The 17,439-nt window shown below is 59.4% G+C and overlaps 2 protein-coding genes across 10 annotated transcripts in view; one reads left to right on the top strand and one right to left on the bottom strand.

The window, feature by feature from the left end:
• Positions 1-1,151: 1,151 nt before the first annotated feature.
• HYI (hydroxypyruvate isomerase (putative)) lies at positions 1,152-3,964 on the top strand. The gene is made up of 8 exons (XM_008265409.5): positions 1,152-1,745; positions 1,822-1,933; positions 2,821-2,935; positions 3,095-3,173; positions 3,254-3,303; positions 3,385-3,454; positions 3,566-3,700; positions 3,813-3,964. Exons 1-8 carry the CDS (start codon positions 1,334-1,336, stop codon positions 3,884-3,886), a joined length of 1,047 nt encoding a protein of 348 aa, XP_008263631.5. The 5' UTR covers positions 1,152-1,333; the 3' UTR covers positions 3,887-3,964.
• Positions 3,959-17,439, bottom strand: part of SZT2 (SZT2 subunit of KICSTOR complex) — a 50,163-nt gene continuing 36,682 nt past the window's right edge. For 5 of the 9 annotated variants that reach the window (XM_051856595.3, XM_008265405.5, XM_051856593.3 and 2 more), the window contains 30 exons: positions 17,190-17,342; positions 17,007-17,109; positions 16,813-16,918; positions 16,615-16,726; positions 15,869-15,987; positions 15,615-15,779; positions 15,282-15,366; positions 14,958-15,122; positions 14,680-14,847; positions 14,227-14,360; positions 13,651-13,817; positions 13,438-13,535; positions 13,219-13,351; positions 12,923-13,053; positions 12,705-12,805; positions 12,455-12,631; positions 12,001-12,268; positions 11,819-11,898; positions 11,593-11,718; positions 11,296-11,495; positions 10,445-10,535; positions 10,172-10,252; positions 10,017-10,091; positions 7,568-7,781; positions 7,198-7,351; positions 6,970-7,092; positions 6,474-6,879; positions 6,232-6,348; positions 4,889-4,957; positions 3,959-4,738 (listed from right to left, as the gene is read on the bottom strand). In XM_051856595.3, the coding sequence (XP_051712555.3) occupies positions 4,595-4,738; positions 4,889-4,957; positions 6,232-6,348; positions 6,474-6,879; positions 6,970-7,092; positions 7,198-7,351; positions 7,568-7,781; positions 10,017-10,091; positions 10,172-10,252; positions 10,445-10,535; positions 11,296-11,495; positions 11,593-11,718; positions 11,819-11,898; positions 12,001-12,268; positions 12,455-12,631; positions 12,705-12,805; positions 12,923-13,053; positions 13,219-13,351; positions 13,438-13,535; positions 13,651-13,817; positions 14,227-14,360; positions 14,680-14,847; positions 14,958-15,122; positions 15,282-15,366; positions 15,615-15,779; positions 15,869-15,987; positions 16,615-16,726; positions 16,813-16,918; positions 17,007-17,109; positions 17,190-17,342 (4,265 nt within the window). In that variant the 3' untranslated portion in view covers positions 3,959-4,594. Of the gene's footprint in view, positions 4,739-4,888; positions 4,958-6,231; positions 6,349-6,473; positions 6,880-6,969; positions 7,093-7,197; positions 7,352-7,567; positions 7,782-9,300; positions 9,504-10,016; positions 10,092-10,171; positions 10,253-10,444; positions 10,536-11,295; positions 11,496-11,592; positions 11,719-11,818; positions 11,899-12,000; positions 12,269-12,454; positions 12,632-12,704; positions 12,806-12,922; positions 13,054-13,218; positions 13,352-13,437; positions 13,536-13,650; positions 13,818-14,226; positions 14,361-14,679; positions 14,848-14,957; positions 15,123-15,281; positions 15,367-15,614; positions 15,780-15,868; positions 15,988-16,614; positions 16,727-16,812; positions 16,919-17,006; positions 17,110-17,189; positions 17,343-17,439 lie in introns of those variants that run through there. The other 4 variants (XR_011390751.2, XM_051856596.3, XM_051856598.3 and 1 more) reach the window with 4 other exon arrangements.

A 17,439-nucleotide genomic window follows, 5' to 3' on the forward strand; every position in this document is an offset into this window, starting at 1 on the left:
TCACATCCTCATTGGACTATACCCAGGAAGCTGGTTCCAGGACAAGCCAAAGTTCCAAGTACGAAGTCAGCTGCACGTGGGCAGGCAATCAGGTGATCAGACGAGCTGGTGGCCGTCTGTTCTTAGGGGTGGAACTGAAGAAATGGCACCTGCCAGCGTTGGGATTAATTATAGGATCAGCCTGGACCCTAGGTGCTCCAGTGGGCTTGACTTGGGCTGGAGTTGGGCAGGGGCAGGATAAATTGGGTGCTAGTGCTGGGTGCTGCTACTGTGTGCTTTGACCTTCTCTCTGCCAAAGTTAGCACAGAAAATAAACCAAGATGACTTCAACTCATGGATTGTTGGAGTATAAGCCTACATTTTTGCAAAGCAATTTATAACAGCCATCAAGAGCTGAAAAAGATTCCCCATTTTTTGACCATGAATGCTACCTGTAAGAATCTGCCCGCTCAGTTGGGTTATTGTAGATTAAAGTAAATTCATTCAAATTATCTTAAGAAAGGCCCTACAGAAACCTAGGAAAATGCAAGCATCCAGCCTCAGGAAGTGCAGGCTGGGGGTGGCTGCGGGCACAGCGGGGGTTCTCAGGCTGTGCCTCTGCTCCCAGGGCTGCCATCTCTCTGCTCTGGCTTTTCTTCACCATCTGACTCTTGCTTCTGAAGCTGCCACGGCCCCAGTCAGGCCCCAGTCACCTTCCGGCAAGATCACCTCTTCACTGGACTCTCAGCATCTCCTGGTTAACTCTTGAGAGCGGAATCTGATTGGCCGATCTTTCCAAACAAGGCAAGCAAGACTCTCCTGGCAGTCTCTGGGTTGGCTGCCCTGGGACCAGATGTCCTCCAGTGGTCCAATGTGCTCAGGCTCAGGGGGCCTGCCCACAGTTGCTTAGTGAGGTGGCCAGCGGCAGGCCCAGGTGTCCACATAAAAGTCAAAGGCTGTGGACAGGCAGACACTGTGATGGACATCTCCAGAAGAGGAAACTAAGACAAAGAGGGGGACCAAGAGGTGCATGGACGTGCTCTTCTAGAACGCGCGCGCGCGTACACACACACACACACACACACACACAGAGTGCCCGTCTACTGTGATAATTACGAGCTGCCTACAGTGATGGCTTTTTTAAAGAATACTAAAGAACACGGGAACAAGGTCATAAAATAACATTACAAGAAAAAAAAAGGCAACAAAGCTGCACATACAGGATGATCAGAATTTTCTAAGAAAAAAATTGCACATGTACTTTTTAATCCGTATGGGAAAGCTAACGGGTTAGCTGTGCGGTAAGGGACGGTATAAAAGTTCTTTGTTTGGTGGTACAGATCTCATTTTTATAATGGGGACATTATACACGTTCAGCCACGGCAACTGGTCCCTGGGGCGCCCGGCTGTCTCCCCACGGGCCCCGCCCCTCTCGCTCGCCGCGCCCCTCCCTGCCCCCACCCCAGCGCCTTTCTGGCGGCGCCAGGCTTCGGCTACCTCCGTGCGCGGCCCGCCGGCTTCCGCCTTCCGGTCGGCGCGCGGACTCTGGCCGGCCCATGCTCGCACCATGGCTCCGCTGCGCTTCTCCGCTAACCTGTCCTGGCTGTTCCCCGAGCTGCCCGGCCTTCCTGCGCGGCTCCAGGCCGCCGCCCGCTCCGGCTTCGAGGCGGCCGAGGTGGCCTGGCCGTACGCAGAGGACCCCGAGGCGCTGGCGCGCGCGGCCAAGGATGCCGGGCTGCGGCTGGTTCTGATCAACACGCCCCCGGGTGCGCTGCGGGGCCCGGCAGGGCGCGCGGGCCGCGCGGGTGCCCGAGCTAGCACCGAGCCGCTTTCTCTCCGCAGGAGACCAAGAAAAGGGGGAGATGGGGCTGGGGGCCATTCCCGGAAGACAGGTGGCCTTCCGAGAGGGGCTGGAGCAGGCCGTGCTGTACGCCAAGGCCCTGGGCTGTCCTAGGTACCCTGCCCCCGCCCCTCCCCCTTGGTGACCTGACCCTGCCTCGGGGTCGAGGTCGGGAGCTGGAGGGGTGGGGTGGGGCTTGGCAGCGCCCATGTCAGAGCGCCCCGGCCCTCACCCCCTCCAGACGCAGTCCTTCTGTATTTTATCTGTCGTGTGCTGTCCCGCTCACCATTTTCGTGTCATCCTATGCGGGGGTGCGGCTCAGACCAGGGAGATAGCAACAGATGTCCAGGGCCCACAGGAAGCTGTGGGAGCAAGGCAGGCACCTGAGCTTGTCTGGGACCAGAGAAAGCTGCTCGGGGAAAGAGGGCCGTTGGCCTGAGTGGCAGGTCAGAGAGGCAAGAGGAAGCCGTGAGGCTGGGGAAGCCGTGAGGCTGGGGATTGGTCTGGGGTTGGGAGAGCCTGGAGCTTCTGCTGCCAGATGCCTGTGGCTGAAAAAGACAGGTGGCGATGGGGAGAGAGGTAGAAGGCGTAAAGGGGCTGTGCCCACCAATGTCACCTCCTACAGAGGTCACACAGGCTGAGCAGAGGTATCCTGGTGACACAGGGGCACTACTGGGGCATGAGGGTAAGGAGAGGAAGCAGGCAAGCAGCCAAGAAGGGCGAGGTCAGGATGGCTTTTAAAGATGAGACCCAAGCCTGCTTGGGAGGACCTGGGGACAGGAGGTTGAAAGCAGAGGGGGTGAGAAAGGATGGACTTCCAGGGGTTGCCGGGAAGGTGTCTGGGAAAGGCCTAGGCCTCAGGCCGACACAGGAGTGTCTCGGGGCTCTGGGCCGGACTGCATGCTCACGGAGATGGGTGAGCCAGCATACCCAGAGCTGTCCTGGCAGCGCTGTGCAGGGAGCCGAGGGAGGGAAGGCTTCTGGTCCCATCTGCCCCCCAGGGTTCACCTGATGGCTGGCCGAGTACCGCAGGGGGCTGATCGGGCAGCAGTCCGGGAGGAGATGGAGACGGTGTTTCTGGAGAACCTGAGGCATGCGGCTGGGGTTCTGGCCCAGGTGAGACGAGTGGAGACACATGTAGACATACTGCGTGTGTACCGGAGCGGGTGTACAGTGGGGAGAGCACATGAGGCAAAGGCAGGCGCTGGCCAGCGAGAGGCTGGCAGGGGCAGCCTTGGGGAGCAGCTGTGCTCACAGCATCTGACGCGGTGCCAGGAGAACCTCGTGGGACTGCTGGAGCCCATCAACACCCGCGTCACGGACCCCCGATACTTCCTGGACACGCCCCAGCAGGGTAGGACCCCTGGCCCGCTCCGTCCCTTTTAGTCCCTGTGCTCTCTGAGTCTCATGGCCCGGGCTCGGCTTCTCCCCCAGCGGCAGCCATCTTGCAGAAAGTCGGAAGACCCAATCTGCAGCTCCAAATGGTGAGTGGATGATGGGGAGTGCCGAGGGCCCACGTCCCCAGATGCGGAAGAGCAGGGCCTGACCAGTGCTCCGGTCTCCAGGACGTGTTCCACTGGCAGATCATGGACGGGAACCTGACAGGAAACATCCGCGAGTTCCTGCCCATTGTGGGTGAGGGTCCCCTTCCCCGTGCGAAGTCCTATGCCCACCTTTCAGCTTCCCCTTCTGTCCCTCAGGCCTTGGCGGGAGCCTGGCCCCACATCTGCCCACATCTGTCCCCAGGCCATGTGCAGGTGGCCCAGGTCCCAGGTCGAGGGGAGCCCAGCAGCCCTGGAGAGCTGAACTTCCCCTACCTATTCCAGCTGCTGGAAGACCAAGGCTACCAAGGCTTTGTGGGCTGCGAGTATCGGCCCCAAGGTGAGGGGCAGAGAGGGGATCTGGGCATGCTCAGAGCCCTGGCGGGACAAGCAGTGCATGGGCCAGTTTCCCTCTCCCTGGGTAGAAATGCCACTCCCACTCCCTCCTGCAGGAGACACCGTGGAGGGTCTGAGTTGGCTCCGTTCCTACTGGGACAGGCGGGGCCGCCCACAGGCTGACCAGTGAGGCCCTGACACCACCCAGATGCCTCTCAGGGCCAGGGACCGAGAATCCCAAGTCTGAATTAAAGACGCCTGCTGACCATTTTCATGTGTCTGTTATGGGTCTGGGGGGAGGACACACAGTGTCTAACACTTCCGTTTCTCTTGTGTCCCCGTCCACTGAGGGGACGTGAGACAGCTCACACTGACTCCTCCAGTCGGTGCCAGGGCTCTGAGCGGCTGGGAGAGTGCTGGAGCCCATGTCCTTTACAGATGAGAAACCACGGGTCCAAGAGCAGAGGGGCTCGGTGGTGGTCCTGGGTGCTTCAAAGGCAGAGCTGGGGTTGGAACCAAGAAGGCTAAATGTCCAGATCGAGCAGTGACGCCCAAGGTGGGCAGGTGGCCCACAGTGGTCAAGACTGGGCAGCAGGATTCAGGAAGGGGAGCTCTGCTGAGTGCTCACCACCTCCTGTGAAGAACCAACTCCTGGACGCCACCAGGGAGCAGGAAGGAGGAGTCCTCTTCTGGAAGGGCCCAGCGGTGATGGGCACCTCAGGCAGCTGGCCTGACCCTCTGGAGTCCGCGGCTGGGCGGCGGCTGTGCACGTTTAGGGCAGGCAGCCCTGAGCCTTCAGGGACACTCAGCTTCTCCTGCCATGGGCCAGAAGACCTGGTCAGTCCTGCCTCGGGGGCATTGCCCAGTTGCAGGATTCCAGTGGTGACTCAGCGCTGCCTCACAGGAGGCGGGTCCACAGGGTGAAACAGGCTGTGTTGATGACGGACTCCAGGTGGTGGTAGGTGGAGACCAGCTGGGCAGGGGGGCTCTCGCTGTCCTGGGACTGGACGGGGAAGGGCTCTCGGAAGACCACTGTCAGAGACTGTGGGAAACAGCGGGTGTGCTGGTCAGAGGAGGCTGTGGGTGGGGACAGGGAGCAGGGCTGGGGAAGAGTGGGTACCCCAACCTCAGCAAGCTCCCAGGTGGAGCACTTAGGGTACGGCCTCCCACTGGCTGAACCCCCTCTTCTCACCGTCTTTCCCAGGTGTGAGTCCAGAAACACTAGCACAAAACAGTCAGTGAACTTCTGGTTCAGCACAACCTGCAGTGAAGCACACAGGGAGCCGGGGTGAGGCCGCCCCACGGCAGGGGCAGGGGCAGGGGCTGCCGCCTCCTGCAGGGCACCTGTGGAGACCTGCCCTCACCTGCATGCCTGTCACTCAGGCTCGTGTTGCCAACGTGGACCTCTACCTGCACCCTCCCTGGCTTGCCAGCCTGTCTGCATCTCCTCAGGACGAGAGCAGCACTCGGGCCAGAGATGCTGTGCAAAGCCTGGCACACTGTAGCCAACCAAGGAAGGAGGGCTTGCCACCCTGGGCACAACCCAACCTTGTCACCTGCCTGCTCCTGGCTCTCAGCACTCTGGCCTCCTGTGGGCCAGTCCCCCTCCGTCCACCTGCTCCCTAACGCACAGCTACGTGATCGGTCCCGTGGCGACTTCTCTTCCCCAGGCTTCAGCCCCCCCCCTCCCCCACCAGTTCATGCTCCGCTCCTGGCTGGTTCTCTCCCCTGAGCTTCATCTCTTCTAGACGGTGAGGAGCCTCGTGGGCCTCGCTCTCAACCTGACCCTGCTGTACTTGGCGCCGTTGCCCCCGACCCACTGCTGCTCAGTGTTCTCGCCACCCAAGGAGCACCCCCACCTGCCCCTGCCACCTGCACTGCTGAGCCTCACCTGACTGGCTGCAGCTTCACTACAGGGCTCTTTGTATATCTGGAAGTGAACAGGCCCATGTTGCAGGACCCCTCGCAGGCCCCGACTGCTTCCGCATTGGAAGGCTGCTCTGCACCTGCTCTCCTGGCCCCAGCGCTCGCTGGGTGCACCTCCCCACATGCCTGTCCACCACCATCACTCCTGTCTTGAACGTGGGACACATCCCCAGCGATGCTGCCAAGATGCAGATCCTGAGTCTGTACGTGGAGTGGGACCCGAGAGGGTCGCTGATGCTGCTGGTCTGTGGACCACACACTCTGAATATCGGCTTTAAGGCCCAACACGTGCTTTCCGGTCCTCCACTTCTGAGCCCAGGCGCTAGGTTCTGTGTGCTCCAAGGGCTATCAGTCCTGAGCTTGGCCCTGGAATCTGACACCAGGGTTCAGGCTGTTGGTGAGCCTTTGCGGACAGAGCTCTTGGGTAATTCCCAACAAATCACCTACTGCAGCTCGATGCTCAGTGCTCCTAGGGTTTTATCCCGTTCCATGAAGGCCTCCCTGCAGAGCTGCCTGTTTGGTCAGCCTGGGGCTCCTTGAGGGGACACCTGTCACCTCACTTGAGGATTCCTGTGTTTCCCCCTTTCAGAGGTGCTCAGGGGGACTTACCAGGTACTGAGTTCCCAAGTCTGGACTCTGGAAATGGCGACAGCTCTGAGGGAAGCGGCTTAAGAGAACCTTGATCAGGCTCTGGTACCAGGAGACCGTCATGGACAGGAAGCAGTCCTGGGAGAGGGTGCACAGGCCTGAATGCTGTCGCAGTCCCCATGGAGACTCCTGTGCCCTCCATGCTGGCTGCTTGTGGAATGCTGGCACCCACCCCAGCCCTGTGTGGAGGCCCCAGGTCTTACCAGCTGGGGGTCAATGTCACCAATGGACTTGGCATGGACTGCTTCCAGGAGCTCCTCCAGCTCTGCCAGGGCAAGGCGACCTCCCAGCCGCAGCCGATCAGGCCCCGGAGGCTCCAGCAAGAAGAGGCGCTTCCAGAGGGTGTCCCGACGGCAGTGGCCTCCAGCCAGCCGGACCAGCTGTGACAGCCGCGCTCGCGCCATACCCACCTCTGCGGCCAGTGGTGGGAACAAAGGGGCTGCTCCAGAGGCTAGAGTAAGCCCCGAGGCCTCCCCGGGGCTGCCGGCTGAGCTCCCTGGAGCCTCAGGCTCGGGCGGCAGCCTGGGGGGCTTCCGAAACCGGCGCATGTCAGCAGTGAGTCGTGGGAAGAGCTCTCGTTGGCTGGTGAGCACCACGAAGAACTGCAGCCTGGGTGGGGAGAGGGGTGAGAGCAGTGATCAGGGCAAGAGCTGGGGGCAGGTGGGGCAGTGGGGGCATCGCAGGCGGGGATTTGCTGACCGCAGGACATGCCGCTCGGCCTCTCCTTGCTCCTCAAAGGGTGCGGCACAGTGACAGACGAGCAGAGACACGTCAAAGTCGTCCTGGTGGCGAAGTCCCTCGGAGTCCAGGTAGGAGCCAGAGCTACATGGTGGGCGGGATGTCAACCTCAGCCCTGTTCTGCCCCAGAAGACGTGCGTCTCCCTCTCTACTGCAAGCACGGCCCAGCCTCAGCCCCGGCAGCCTCACCTGTGCCATGCCGACACCAGGGCATATTCGTTATGCTCTGGGCCCCCTGGCCGGGCCATGCGCAGTGGCTTCATGTGGTAAGAGCTGGCGTGGTCAGCCACGTAGTTGTACAGCTGGTGGGCGGCGATCAGTGGTGTGGGCAGCTCCAATGTTCCTGAGGGGAAGTTACAGGAGACAGCAGACACTGAGCCTTGGATGGGAGTAGCCAAGGCCTTGTTTTCCTGGGGACACTGAGGTGGGGTGAAAGTGGCTCAGAACAGAGGCAGGGTCCACATACTACAAGGTCCAAACTGTGACATGAAACTGACAGTGAAGAACCTCAGACGCAGGACAGAGCATGGCAACATGGTATGAATGCGATGGCACGAACCTTGGTAAATGTGGTTGCGGCCGAAGTGGGGTCCATCAGGGTGGTGGGCCAGGAAGTGCCGCAGGAAGGTGGTGAGGTGGTAGCCGTGTCGCAGCACCAGGTGGGCGCCCAGCACGTGCTGGTGCACGAGGCGCAGGTGGAAGTCGTAGCTGAACGAGTGGACATGCATCAGGTCCCTCACCTTGTCGCACTCCTCTGTGAACAGCATGGACAGCTGGGGAGGTGGCAGCAGGGGACGATGTGAGGGTGCGTGGCACAGGTGGCCCCGCACACACTTCCCTCCTCCCAGGGGAGCCTCATGCCCCTTGCTGCTCCCCAGCAGAGCTCTCTGTGCCAGCACAATGGGTGGGGGATGCTCCCCTCCTCACATCTGCATCTTTCCCACTGTGCTCTAACTGTTCTGAGACTGGGCCTTCGGCTGGATCTCGGGTTCCACTAGAGTGTGGCACGGACCCACTGACGCAGCAGGTATTTGCTGAGTATCTGCCGTGTCCCCACCAGCTATTGTTGGAGATGCCGGGGGCCCCTTGGGGAACAGAAACAAGCCCCTGCCCTCCAGAAGCACAGTCTAGTTGTGGGCGATGAGACGCATCAGACGAAGTGAGTCAGTTGCACAAAGGATGCCTCAAAAATGGTGCTGGGGAAGATAAGGCGGTGGTCTGGAGGGCAGGGGGCGCACATGTTGCTGCAAAGCTCTTCCTGCTCCTTCCCTCCTCGCCAGCCTCATCTTCCCATCGTTCTGAAAGCTTCATCTGAACATGCCTGCCAGCGCTGGGCCGGGCATGGGGCAGGAGCTTCTGATGGAGATCACCTTTACTCAAAGTGTGTTAACAGGGGCTGGCGCTGTGATGTAGTAGGTTAAGCCTCCACCTGCAGCGCCAGCATCCCATATGGGTGCTAGTTCGAGTCCCAGCTGCTCCACTTTCGATCCAGCTCCCTGCTGACGTGCCTAGGAAAGCAGTGGAGGATGGCCCAAGTGCTTCAGCCCCTGCACCCACGTGGGAGACCTGGGGGAACCTCCTGGTTTCAGAGCAGTTCAGCTCCATCTATTGTGGCCATTTTGGGAGTGAACCAGCAGATGGAAGACCTTTCTCTCTGTCTCTCCCTCTCTCTGTAATTCTGCCTCTCAAATAAATAAATAAATCTTAAAAAAAAAAAAAAAAGTGTGTTAACAGCTGGGTGAGGGCTGCTGGAGTGGCAGACTACATGGCCCGCTGCTGGGGGCATCAGGCTTAGGTGTTAACAGGGAAGGAGAGAGCTTCTGTCTTGATGTCCTCCTGCACCCTGGGGAAAATGTGAAGGTCTTCATAAAGTTAGAGGGGATGTGCTAAACGGGAATCAGTCAGGATGAGTCCCCAAAACCGTCATGGACTAGCTGTGTGTCTTGGCCCCACTCACGTAGCCTCTGTGAACTGAGTGTCCTTATTTGTGCAGTGGGACTGAAATGCTCCTCTTTGCTGAGTCCACGCTCACACACCAATCACTTGAAACAGCAGTAATAATGAGGCCATCTAGAAACCCGAGTGTGCTTAGCGGTCAAGTGGGTGCCGGGTCAGCCGGAGATCGGGGCAGGGAAACCAGAAGGAAGCTGTGGAGCATAATGGGGTGGGGTCTTCCCTCTAATGCTACAGGCAGGTGTGAGAGGACCTGCTCACCCGTGCTCCCTTTTGAGCACGCTGGCCCAGGTCAGTTCCTACATACAACGTCACCATGCTTTTATGGGGTCCTCTTACCCTGGGGTTTCTTGTGACCAGGTATCCATACTCAAGTCAAAGGCATCTATGGGCTGGAGAGGAACTGTCCAGACCTGAGGGCTCTAGACAATGGAGAGGTGTCTGTCTTGTCTGTACTGGATCCAAACAGATCCTGATCTCTCAGAAACGAGGAGAAGAGAAGGCACAGGCCCTCGTGTGCTGCTCCTGGCAACATGTAGGAGCTGCACTAACACAAGTATAGCAAGAGCTTCAGGGCCCTGACTCATTCTGGCCCTGGCCCTCCTGGGGTACAGAGGCCCCGCCCTGGGCAGAACTGGGGTATGCTGTGTGGGAGAGAGCCCTAGTCCTTACTCTAGGTGTCAGTGACTGTGCTGACAACACTAGGACGCCTCAACTCCCGACTGGGCCGGGGGCATCCACCTAAACACGGGCTATCCCTTGTGCTCCAGTGTCCCCGCTGTCCAGCTGTCTGTTACGGATGACCACAGTGCCAGCAGGACCAGGCCAGACCAGCCACTAAGCTGGACAACCTTTTGCCTCGGTGCAACAGTTGGATGGACTTGGACTCCAGGGTCAGATGGGCAGTGGGTCTAGTCATGGTACCAGAATGACCACTGGCCTAGTCAGGACATGGCACCAGATCAGTCACTGGGCCGGCCTACTCACAGCACACTGGGGCCGTACTGACCGTGCCTGAGCCTGAGTCGCCCCATATTCCTGTTCTTGCCACATACCTGAGAGTTGACAGCTTGCCCCATTGGGATCCGGGAACATTCCAAGGCAAACTGTTTGACACAAAAGTAACAGCCCTGGAGGGAGGAAGAAGATGAGGTCAGGAGGGCAAGATACAGGGAGGCCTGGCGCCGCCCCCCAGTGCTCCCCAGCTCACCTGGAAAGTCAGCTCCATGAGGATGATGCCCCCGGGCAGTGCCCGCTGCAGGTGGTAGGTGGTGACGGAAGATCCAGAACTCTGAAGACAGGAGAAAGAGGGCAAGGGCTGGGGACTCGCCAGCCTCGAACCAGCAGGGTGGAAGGCTCCTGGGTCCCTGACTTTAACAGTGCAGTGACCTCAGTACATCATGCAGGGCCACCGGGAAATGTTTCAGGGCCAGTGGCACTGGAGTCTGGGTGCTGTTGGCTTCGTTACATGACAGTGAGTTACCTTGGGGCTCCCCTCAGTCTTGGTTTTCGGGCAGGAGAAGGAGCCTCGGCCCTCTGTTCCAAGGACAGCCATGGCCCGCAGCCGGCTGGTACTGCAGAAGGGGAAGGGGGAAACGAGGATGAGTAGGCCGGAGGTGAAGCCTTGCAGCTGTCAGCCCGAGTCCACTTTACATGGAATCATTTTGCAGGACAGGAAATAGGCCCGCGGAGGGGAGCAGCTTGGCCAGGTCCATGGTGAGTAGGGGCAAGGCAGGGCCCAGAGTGCAGGCACAGAGAGCAGGGCAGGGCTCCTGCAGCTACTGCTGCCAGGCGAGGCGAGGACAGTGCCCCTCAGGAAGGCTCCCCGACTCGTGAGGGCGAGGCAAAGGCAGGAGGCCTTGAGGCATGTCTGAGTTTCCATTAGAAAGATCGAAGTGTGTGAAGGTGCTTTGCTCTCATGACTGGGGAAGGCTGGCTGGTCCTCGCAGACGAGCAGCAGGGAAGGCGCCACCAGCCCAGCAAGGATCAACCTGGAAGGCTGAGGAGGACCCACCTGTTCCCCGGGGAGCTACAGAACTGCTGGGGTCAAAGCCTCTGGCAGAAGAAACAGCCCATTAAACTCTCAAGGGAATCAAACGAGACTGGAAGTAGTAATGGGTGATCACTAAAGACTGGTAAGGAAGGCAGGCCTGACTTGAATTTTTGTTCCAGAGACTTTTAAAACACAGTTGTCGTATTTTAAAAAGGAATTCAGACTGGCGAGAAGGACATCACTGACTGGACAGAGACCACACTGAGGACTGAGAGAGGCTCCTAAAGCAGGGGACTGGTGGCGAGGGGCAGCTCCTCCCCTGGGCACGGGAGGGGGCTCACCTGCGGGCAGGTGATGGGGGCCGCAGCGGCACCAGCGCGAAGCCCGTGCTCTGCAGGTACTGCACGTACTGCTGCAGGAAGGCCAGGCTCAGCTCCTTCAGCCAAGGCTCCTCCCGGGCTCCCGGCGGAGGCGCATCCAAGCACTCGCAGCTGCTGGGGGCCTCCCGGCTCCCAGACCCCGACTCGGGCCGATGGCGTCGCTGTGGGAGATTAAAGGGGGTTTGACCCGCTGTTGACCACCCTGCCAGGGGTGAAGGGACGATGACCTCACAGGAGAAAGCTGAGCTTGACTCTCACCTGCCCCTCAAGGGGCCCCGAGGTCTCCGGGGGCCCGTGCAGCCAGGCAGCCGGGTCAAAGAGCAGGGCTGTCGCACAGTAGTGCACCAGGCGGGATGACTGCTTCAGGGTCTCCAGCTCCCCAGCCTGGGGAAATGGGGCAGTGAGCACTGTAGCAGTGGCCAGCGAAGGGTCACAGGAGGCCCGTGGAGGACGCAGACTGGGGTCATGTCTTGGTGTCACTCACACTGATGGGCATGCTGGCGGGGGCGGAGCGCTGCTGCCATGTTACAAACAGGTTCTCCATCTTCATCTGGCGCTCCAGCTCTGCGGGTTGGGGGCATTAGTGGTAGCCTCAGGAGCTGGCACCTCTTTCCCACTCTGAGGCCACAGACCTCCCCTGCCCAGTGCTGGGCCCAGGGCCCTCACCTCTGCGCTCTATCATCTTGATCTCCAGGAACTGCTGCCCATGGTAGGTGATAGGATCGGGAGGTCTGGGCACAGGACCGAGTGCGGAGCTGGGACGAGCAGCTGTGATATCCCTCAGGGCTTCGTCGAAGGGGAATGTGTCCAGGGGAAGGGGACCCCCACCACGAGAGGACCCGCTCAGCCGGCCCTGCCCCCGGCTCAGCGGGGGGCTCGCGCTGCGGATGAGGGCCTCCACCTCCATGGCCGGCAGCAGGAATGGGTTCGGCTCCTGAGGGATGGAGCATCCCAGCAGCTCACAGCCTTGACCTCAACCCTCTCCCCCGCTGTGGCTTCTTCTCTCACTCTCCCTCCCCACCACCTCTGCCCTCAGTCTGTCCCTTCTCCAGCTTCTGAGCTGGTGCCTCTTTGGCCCCTCAGCAGGCGCATCTAGAGGAGGGAGCTAGAAGGTGGGCACCTTTTCATCGCGCACTGGGAAGTCCAAATGGCCATAATGATGGAAGAGCCCGAGCTTCTGGCTGAGCAGGCAGAAGATGAGATGGGCCCGTGCATTCTGCCACTGCACGAGGCGAACCAGTGCTCGGCCCAAGGCCGCCCCTAGGTCTGGAGCCCAATTGTAGGTCAGCAGCTGCAGCTGGAGGTCAGAGGTCAGGGTTAGTGTGACCACAGAACCCCTCCTACCACCCAGTCCCTATCCCCACATTTACCTTCTTGTCCATGACCTCCAGCAGCAAGAGCCTCTGCCGAGGAGCACTCCTCCCGGAGCTCCCGTCACCTCCTGGCTCAAAACGCTGCAGGGCTTTGGCAGCTACAGGGTGGGGAGGGGCACTGTGAGGATCTAGGGGCAGAGCTCCTCGGTCCTATGCCCCTGCAGGGTCAGAGGCCACCAGTCACTCTGACCCCCTTCTCCAGACCATGTCCTCACCCTGCTGGGTGGGCCGCCTCCACTGTGCAAAGTTCCTTCCCAGAAGCAGCAGGTGCCTCTCAGCTGCTGGACGGGGGGCTGGGCCCAGCTGCCCAGGGGAACGAGGACTGAAGACCTCTGGCTCAGAACCCCTGTTGGAGGGAGGGGTGGAAAGAAAAGAGACCACATGCAGCCCCGTGCCCTGGGCCTGGCTTATACCTCTCCTAGCTCAGCCTCCATGGGTTAGGCCTCCTGTGGGCTCAGCTTTTAGGAAGTGTGGAAAAGTTCCCTTTAATCCCAGGAGATCTCAAACTCACAACTGCTGCTCAAAGACACGGACACTGGTGTCTCCAGCCATTGAGGTCACCAGGGTGGTGAATTCAGACAGGATGGATGGGAGGAGGAAGCGGGATACCATGTGGGTGGAGCTTCTGGACACGGAGGTGCAACCTGCAGGGCAGAGAAGTCACTGTGGGGCTGCAGGATGGAGCCCAGGCCAGGGAGTCCAGGGATGGGAGAGGGGGCTGGGGTCTCACCGATATGAACCATAAACTCCATCCAGCGCTGAGTGACACGCGCAAACACAGGGTGCAGCGTCCCCACCTCACCTTCTTCCAGCTGTGTTGTCCGGCGTCTAATGATAGAGCAGGGGTTAAGAACCTCACAGACATCCATACGAACCAAATGCTTGTCTGCGACTGCATACCCATACCCTCCGGTGACCCAGCAACACCGCCACCACCACACACCTCTGTCTCTGAGCTCCAGAATCTGGGCCTGGTGCCCGCTCAGTTCCACCAGGCGTCCGAACACTCTCAGTCTTATGACGCCTCCGACCACGATTGTCTTCCGGCCGATCCAGGATAATGTCATCAGTTGTTTTGGGGGAACCCAAGTCCCCACCTTCTGTTTTACTCTGGGGGCAATGCAGTGAATGAGGAAGGGCTATCGGGAAGAGGAAAGGGGAGGACAGTGGTGTCATGCAACAGTAATGAGCCTGGAGGATGTGGAGGCCTGGGATCAGGCCCTGGCTTTCCAGAGGCCAACTGGGCAGCCGTGGACAGGACTTAACTTTCCTGAACCTCGTCTTCCTCCACAGCAGAAGCTGCACTTATCTTGCAGCCAAAGAGAAAAATGGCAGAAGTGAAGGCACTCAGTGAGCTGAGAACTTGCCAGGTCCTGCCAACTCCACCCAAAGGACAGGGAAGGCTTATAGAAAAGATCTGAGGCCAGGCCAACAGAGGAGGCCTGGAGGGCAGGCAGGGCAGGAGGAGCTGGGAGACGGGCAAGAGGGCAGACACTGACTTCACCCCTCCTCTCATTACCAGCATATCCCAGAAGCTGCGCCGGCCTGTTTTGCTGGGTGGAGTCACAGGCTCCCCAGGGACAGCGGCAGGGGGAAAGGTGCTAGTGCGGCCTACAGCACTCTTGGTTTCCGACGATCCGCTCCTGAGACTTCCTGTGGACGCCAGACATCACGGACTCCCTCACTGATCATTCTGGATAACTCAGCCCCAAGACTGGCATGAGAGCCACTTGCCACCTACTGTGCTGTCAGTGACAATGGTACATGCAACTGAGCGATATATACCTGTCCCTGGGGGGTGACCAATGAGCTACATTTCTGCGTGTGTATCACCCTGATACACACACGGTATTGGGCAACTGTGCATATGCTTTTTTGATGGGGCCTCTGTGAGGCTTTCCCCAAACCCCTTTTGCTCCCTCCCCCGCCACCTCTCCCGCCTGGATCTGGGATGCGCTCTGGATCTGCAAACCTGGGGGTGTGTCCTCGATGCACAGCGAGGCTGGAAGCAGCCGCAGCTCCATGACGGTATCAGCCAGGGCCTGGCGCGCTGCTCCTCGGAGCTTCTCCTCCAGCTGCACGATGCTAATGTTCCCCTTTTCCCACACATCCAATCGAAGCCTCGGGGCCCCATTCTGAGCTGCAGGAAAGAATGGGGGTCACCTGAGGGTGCTCTAGAGTCCCCGTACTCACCACCCTTCCTCTCCACAGCATTAACTGAACCCCCCGTCTTCTGACCAAGCTCCCCACCTGAAGAACTGTCCAGCATGACTGGACAGCGAATGACCTGGGTCAGTTGCTCAAATTCCTCCTCTCGCAGGGGGTCTGGGGGCCCCGGAGAAGAGGGAGGCCAGGATACCAGTGAGATGGGAGCGCCTCCTTCATCCACAAAGGCTAGTGTGATGCAGGCGACTCCTAGGTAGATTCCATAGAAAGGATCAAGTCTGGAGCTTGCAGACCCTTCCCCCTCCCAAGAGCCCCCTCAGCAAGGCTGGGAAAGACCCTCTCAGTCCAAAGGTGAGCAAAGGCCCTCCCACATCTAACAGTGCTGCAAGCCCACAGCCCTCACTATACCTTTGCCCCCAGTGCCCTGTCCACCGGGCTTGTTATACAGGTAGATATCCAGGTCAGGAAGGCCACCCTGTGGTGGGAGTGGGTGCTACGGAGAGAATAGCCACACAGCATTGAGACCAAGCAAAGGGAAAAATCCTTAGGGGATGGGCAGCCACGGTACACAGGGGACAGGTACATGTGGCAGCACAGGTAGGCAATAGGGGTTGAGTGTCTACAAGTCCATGGGCAATGGCACATGTGGAGGGATCTGCAGAACACAGGTCCACAGTAAGGGTGTGCATGGGCCCGAGGTCATGGGGCACCTGCACGTGGAGAGAGGTGGGGCATTCTCACTTGGAAGTGGTTCCGGCTGTTGCTGTCTGTGTACTTGGGAGAGTGCAGGAACATGAGCAGGTTCTGCCGCAAGTACCAGGACAGTGCAGGAATCCAAGGCCTGCAGGTGGCCGGTAGGGCCAGATGCAGCACCTCTGAAGGGAGACTTCCGGGAGGCTGGATGAACTGCAGAGAGAGAAGAGAGGGTCAGAGCTGGGGGCAGAGTCCAGCTGAGACAGGCTGGACACCACGGCAGAGCCTGGGCAGGAGCTGACCTCCACGTCAGCCGGCGTCAGCTTGCAGTTGCGGACTAGCATGACCGTGATGACATCCAGTGTGGCTTCATCCAGGCGCCGACGCAGAACCCGCACCAGCTCATCTGTGATCTCAGGACCTTGACACAGCCATGGTGAGAAGGCGGAGTCACTGCAGAGGATCCAGCCAACCCCATACCAGCCCTTGAACCTCTGCCTCAAACAATCCCCTGGGGGAAGTGTGAGGAGTGCCAGCTCTGGAGGGAACAGCACCAGGATCCAGTTCTGCTAGGCTACTCCCTGCAAAACTGGACAAGTTTTACATCCCAAAGCCTCAGTGCCCTTGTCCACAGAATGGGAATTATGACAGCATCGACCTCATGGTTTTTCTTGAGGATTAAAAGAGAAGTCATGTAACAGCCTTAGCCCAAGACCTGGCTACATTAAGTGAGCCCTAAGTATTTGCTGGGAACCCAGCTGCCTATCGGACATTTCAGGCTCAGCTTCTCCCAAACTGAATGCTTCACCTTCACCCTAAATCTGCCCCTGCTCTTAGGGGGAACTACTCGCTACCCACAGGGTCAGGCCAGCTCCTCCCCCTCGAGCTGCACTGCCGCAGTCTGATGCAAGTCCTCCTCCTAAACCTCACTTTCCACCCAGCTCCCACTTGCGGGAACTGGAGCCGGTGTCCCAGGGCACAGGAGCAGGAGGCTCCAAAAATCCTGGAGGATTCTGGAAAGTCACCTGGTTCCTCTCTCACCCCTTACCTGCCTGCCCGACACCATGTACCAGCAGCTGGATATGTCTGTCCACTTGGCCCACGGGACGAGTGGCATCTGGACTGCGACCAGAAGCCATATCCAGGGGAGAACGGGGACCCTACAGGAACAGCTGTGGTCAGGGCTCAGCTCCATGAAGCTGGAGACAAGGGGCATGTGGGGGTATTGAGAGTGTGTGATACGTGCCGAGGCTTCCTCAGAGTAGATGGGCTCCTGGCTTCGGGACAGAGCAAGGGAGGGGGGCAGGGCATCCCCTTCCCATGGCCGGTCACTGCAGGATGTCTCCAGGAGCCTAGGAAAGAGCGGTCAGGTCTTTGGACGTGCTTCGTCCCAGGTCACCCTCAATTCAGCTTGACCCTGTCTCCCCAAAGCCTACCTACCGAAGGTAGTACACGGCCTTTGTGGCTCGCTCCTGATACACAAACATGTTCTTCCGGTTCACCACGGAGAAGGCATTGAGCACGGAGCGCAAGGCCTGGATGGCTAGGGGATGACATGGGCTCAGCAAACTCCCTTCTATACACCCTCTCACCCCAACCTGTGCTCCTGTGCAAAACACATACCCCGAGAGACCCCCATGCTGGGCCCCATCTTGAGGCGTGAATGGACTCGGATCACGGTTCCCCACACAACGTCACAGGAGAAATGGCCGGGGACAAACTGCATGGTGGCTGCCAGGTACCCTCGGGGTGCGCAGCTCTCATCGGCAGCGTAATCTGGGGGAAGGAGGAGCAGCAATTAGGACAGAACTCGCCATCCTCTGGCCTCATGGACTTCTCCCGTGGGAACTTGCCCTTGTCCTCGTTCCTCCTC

Source organism: Oryctolagus cuniculus, chromosome 7 (genome assembly GCF_051225735.1).
Source record: "Oryctolagus cuniculus isolate XC-2025 breed Fujian yellow rabbit chromosome 7, ASM5122573v1, whole genome shotgun sequence".
In the NCBI taxonomy this organism is placed as follows: Eukaryota; Metazoa; Chordata; class Mammalia; order Lagomorpha; family Leporidae; genus Oryctolagus; species Oryctolagus cuniculus.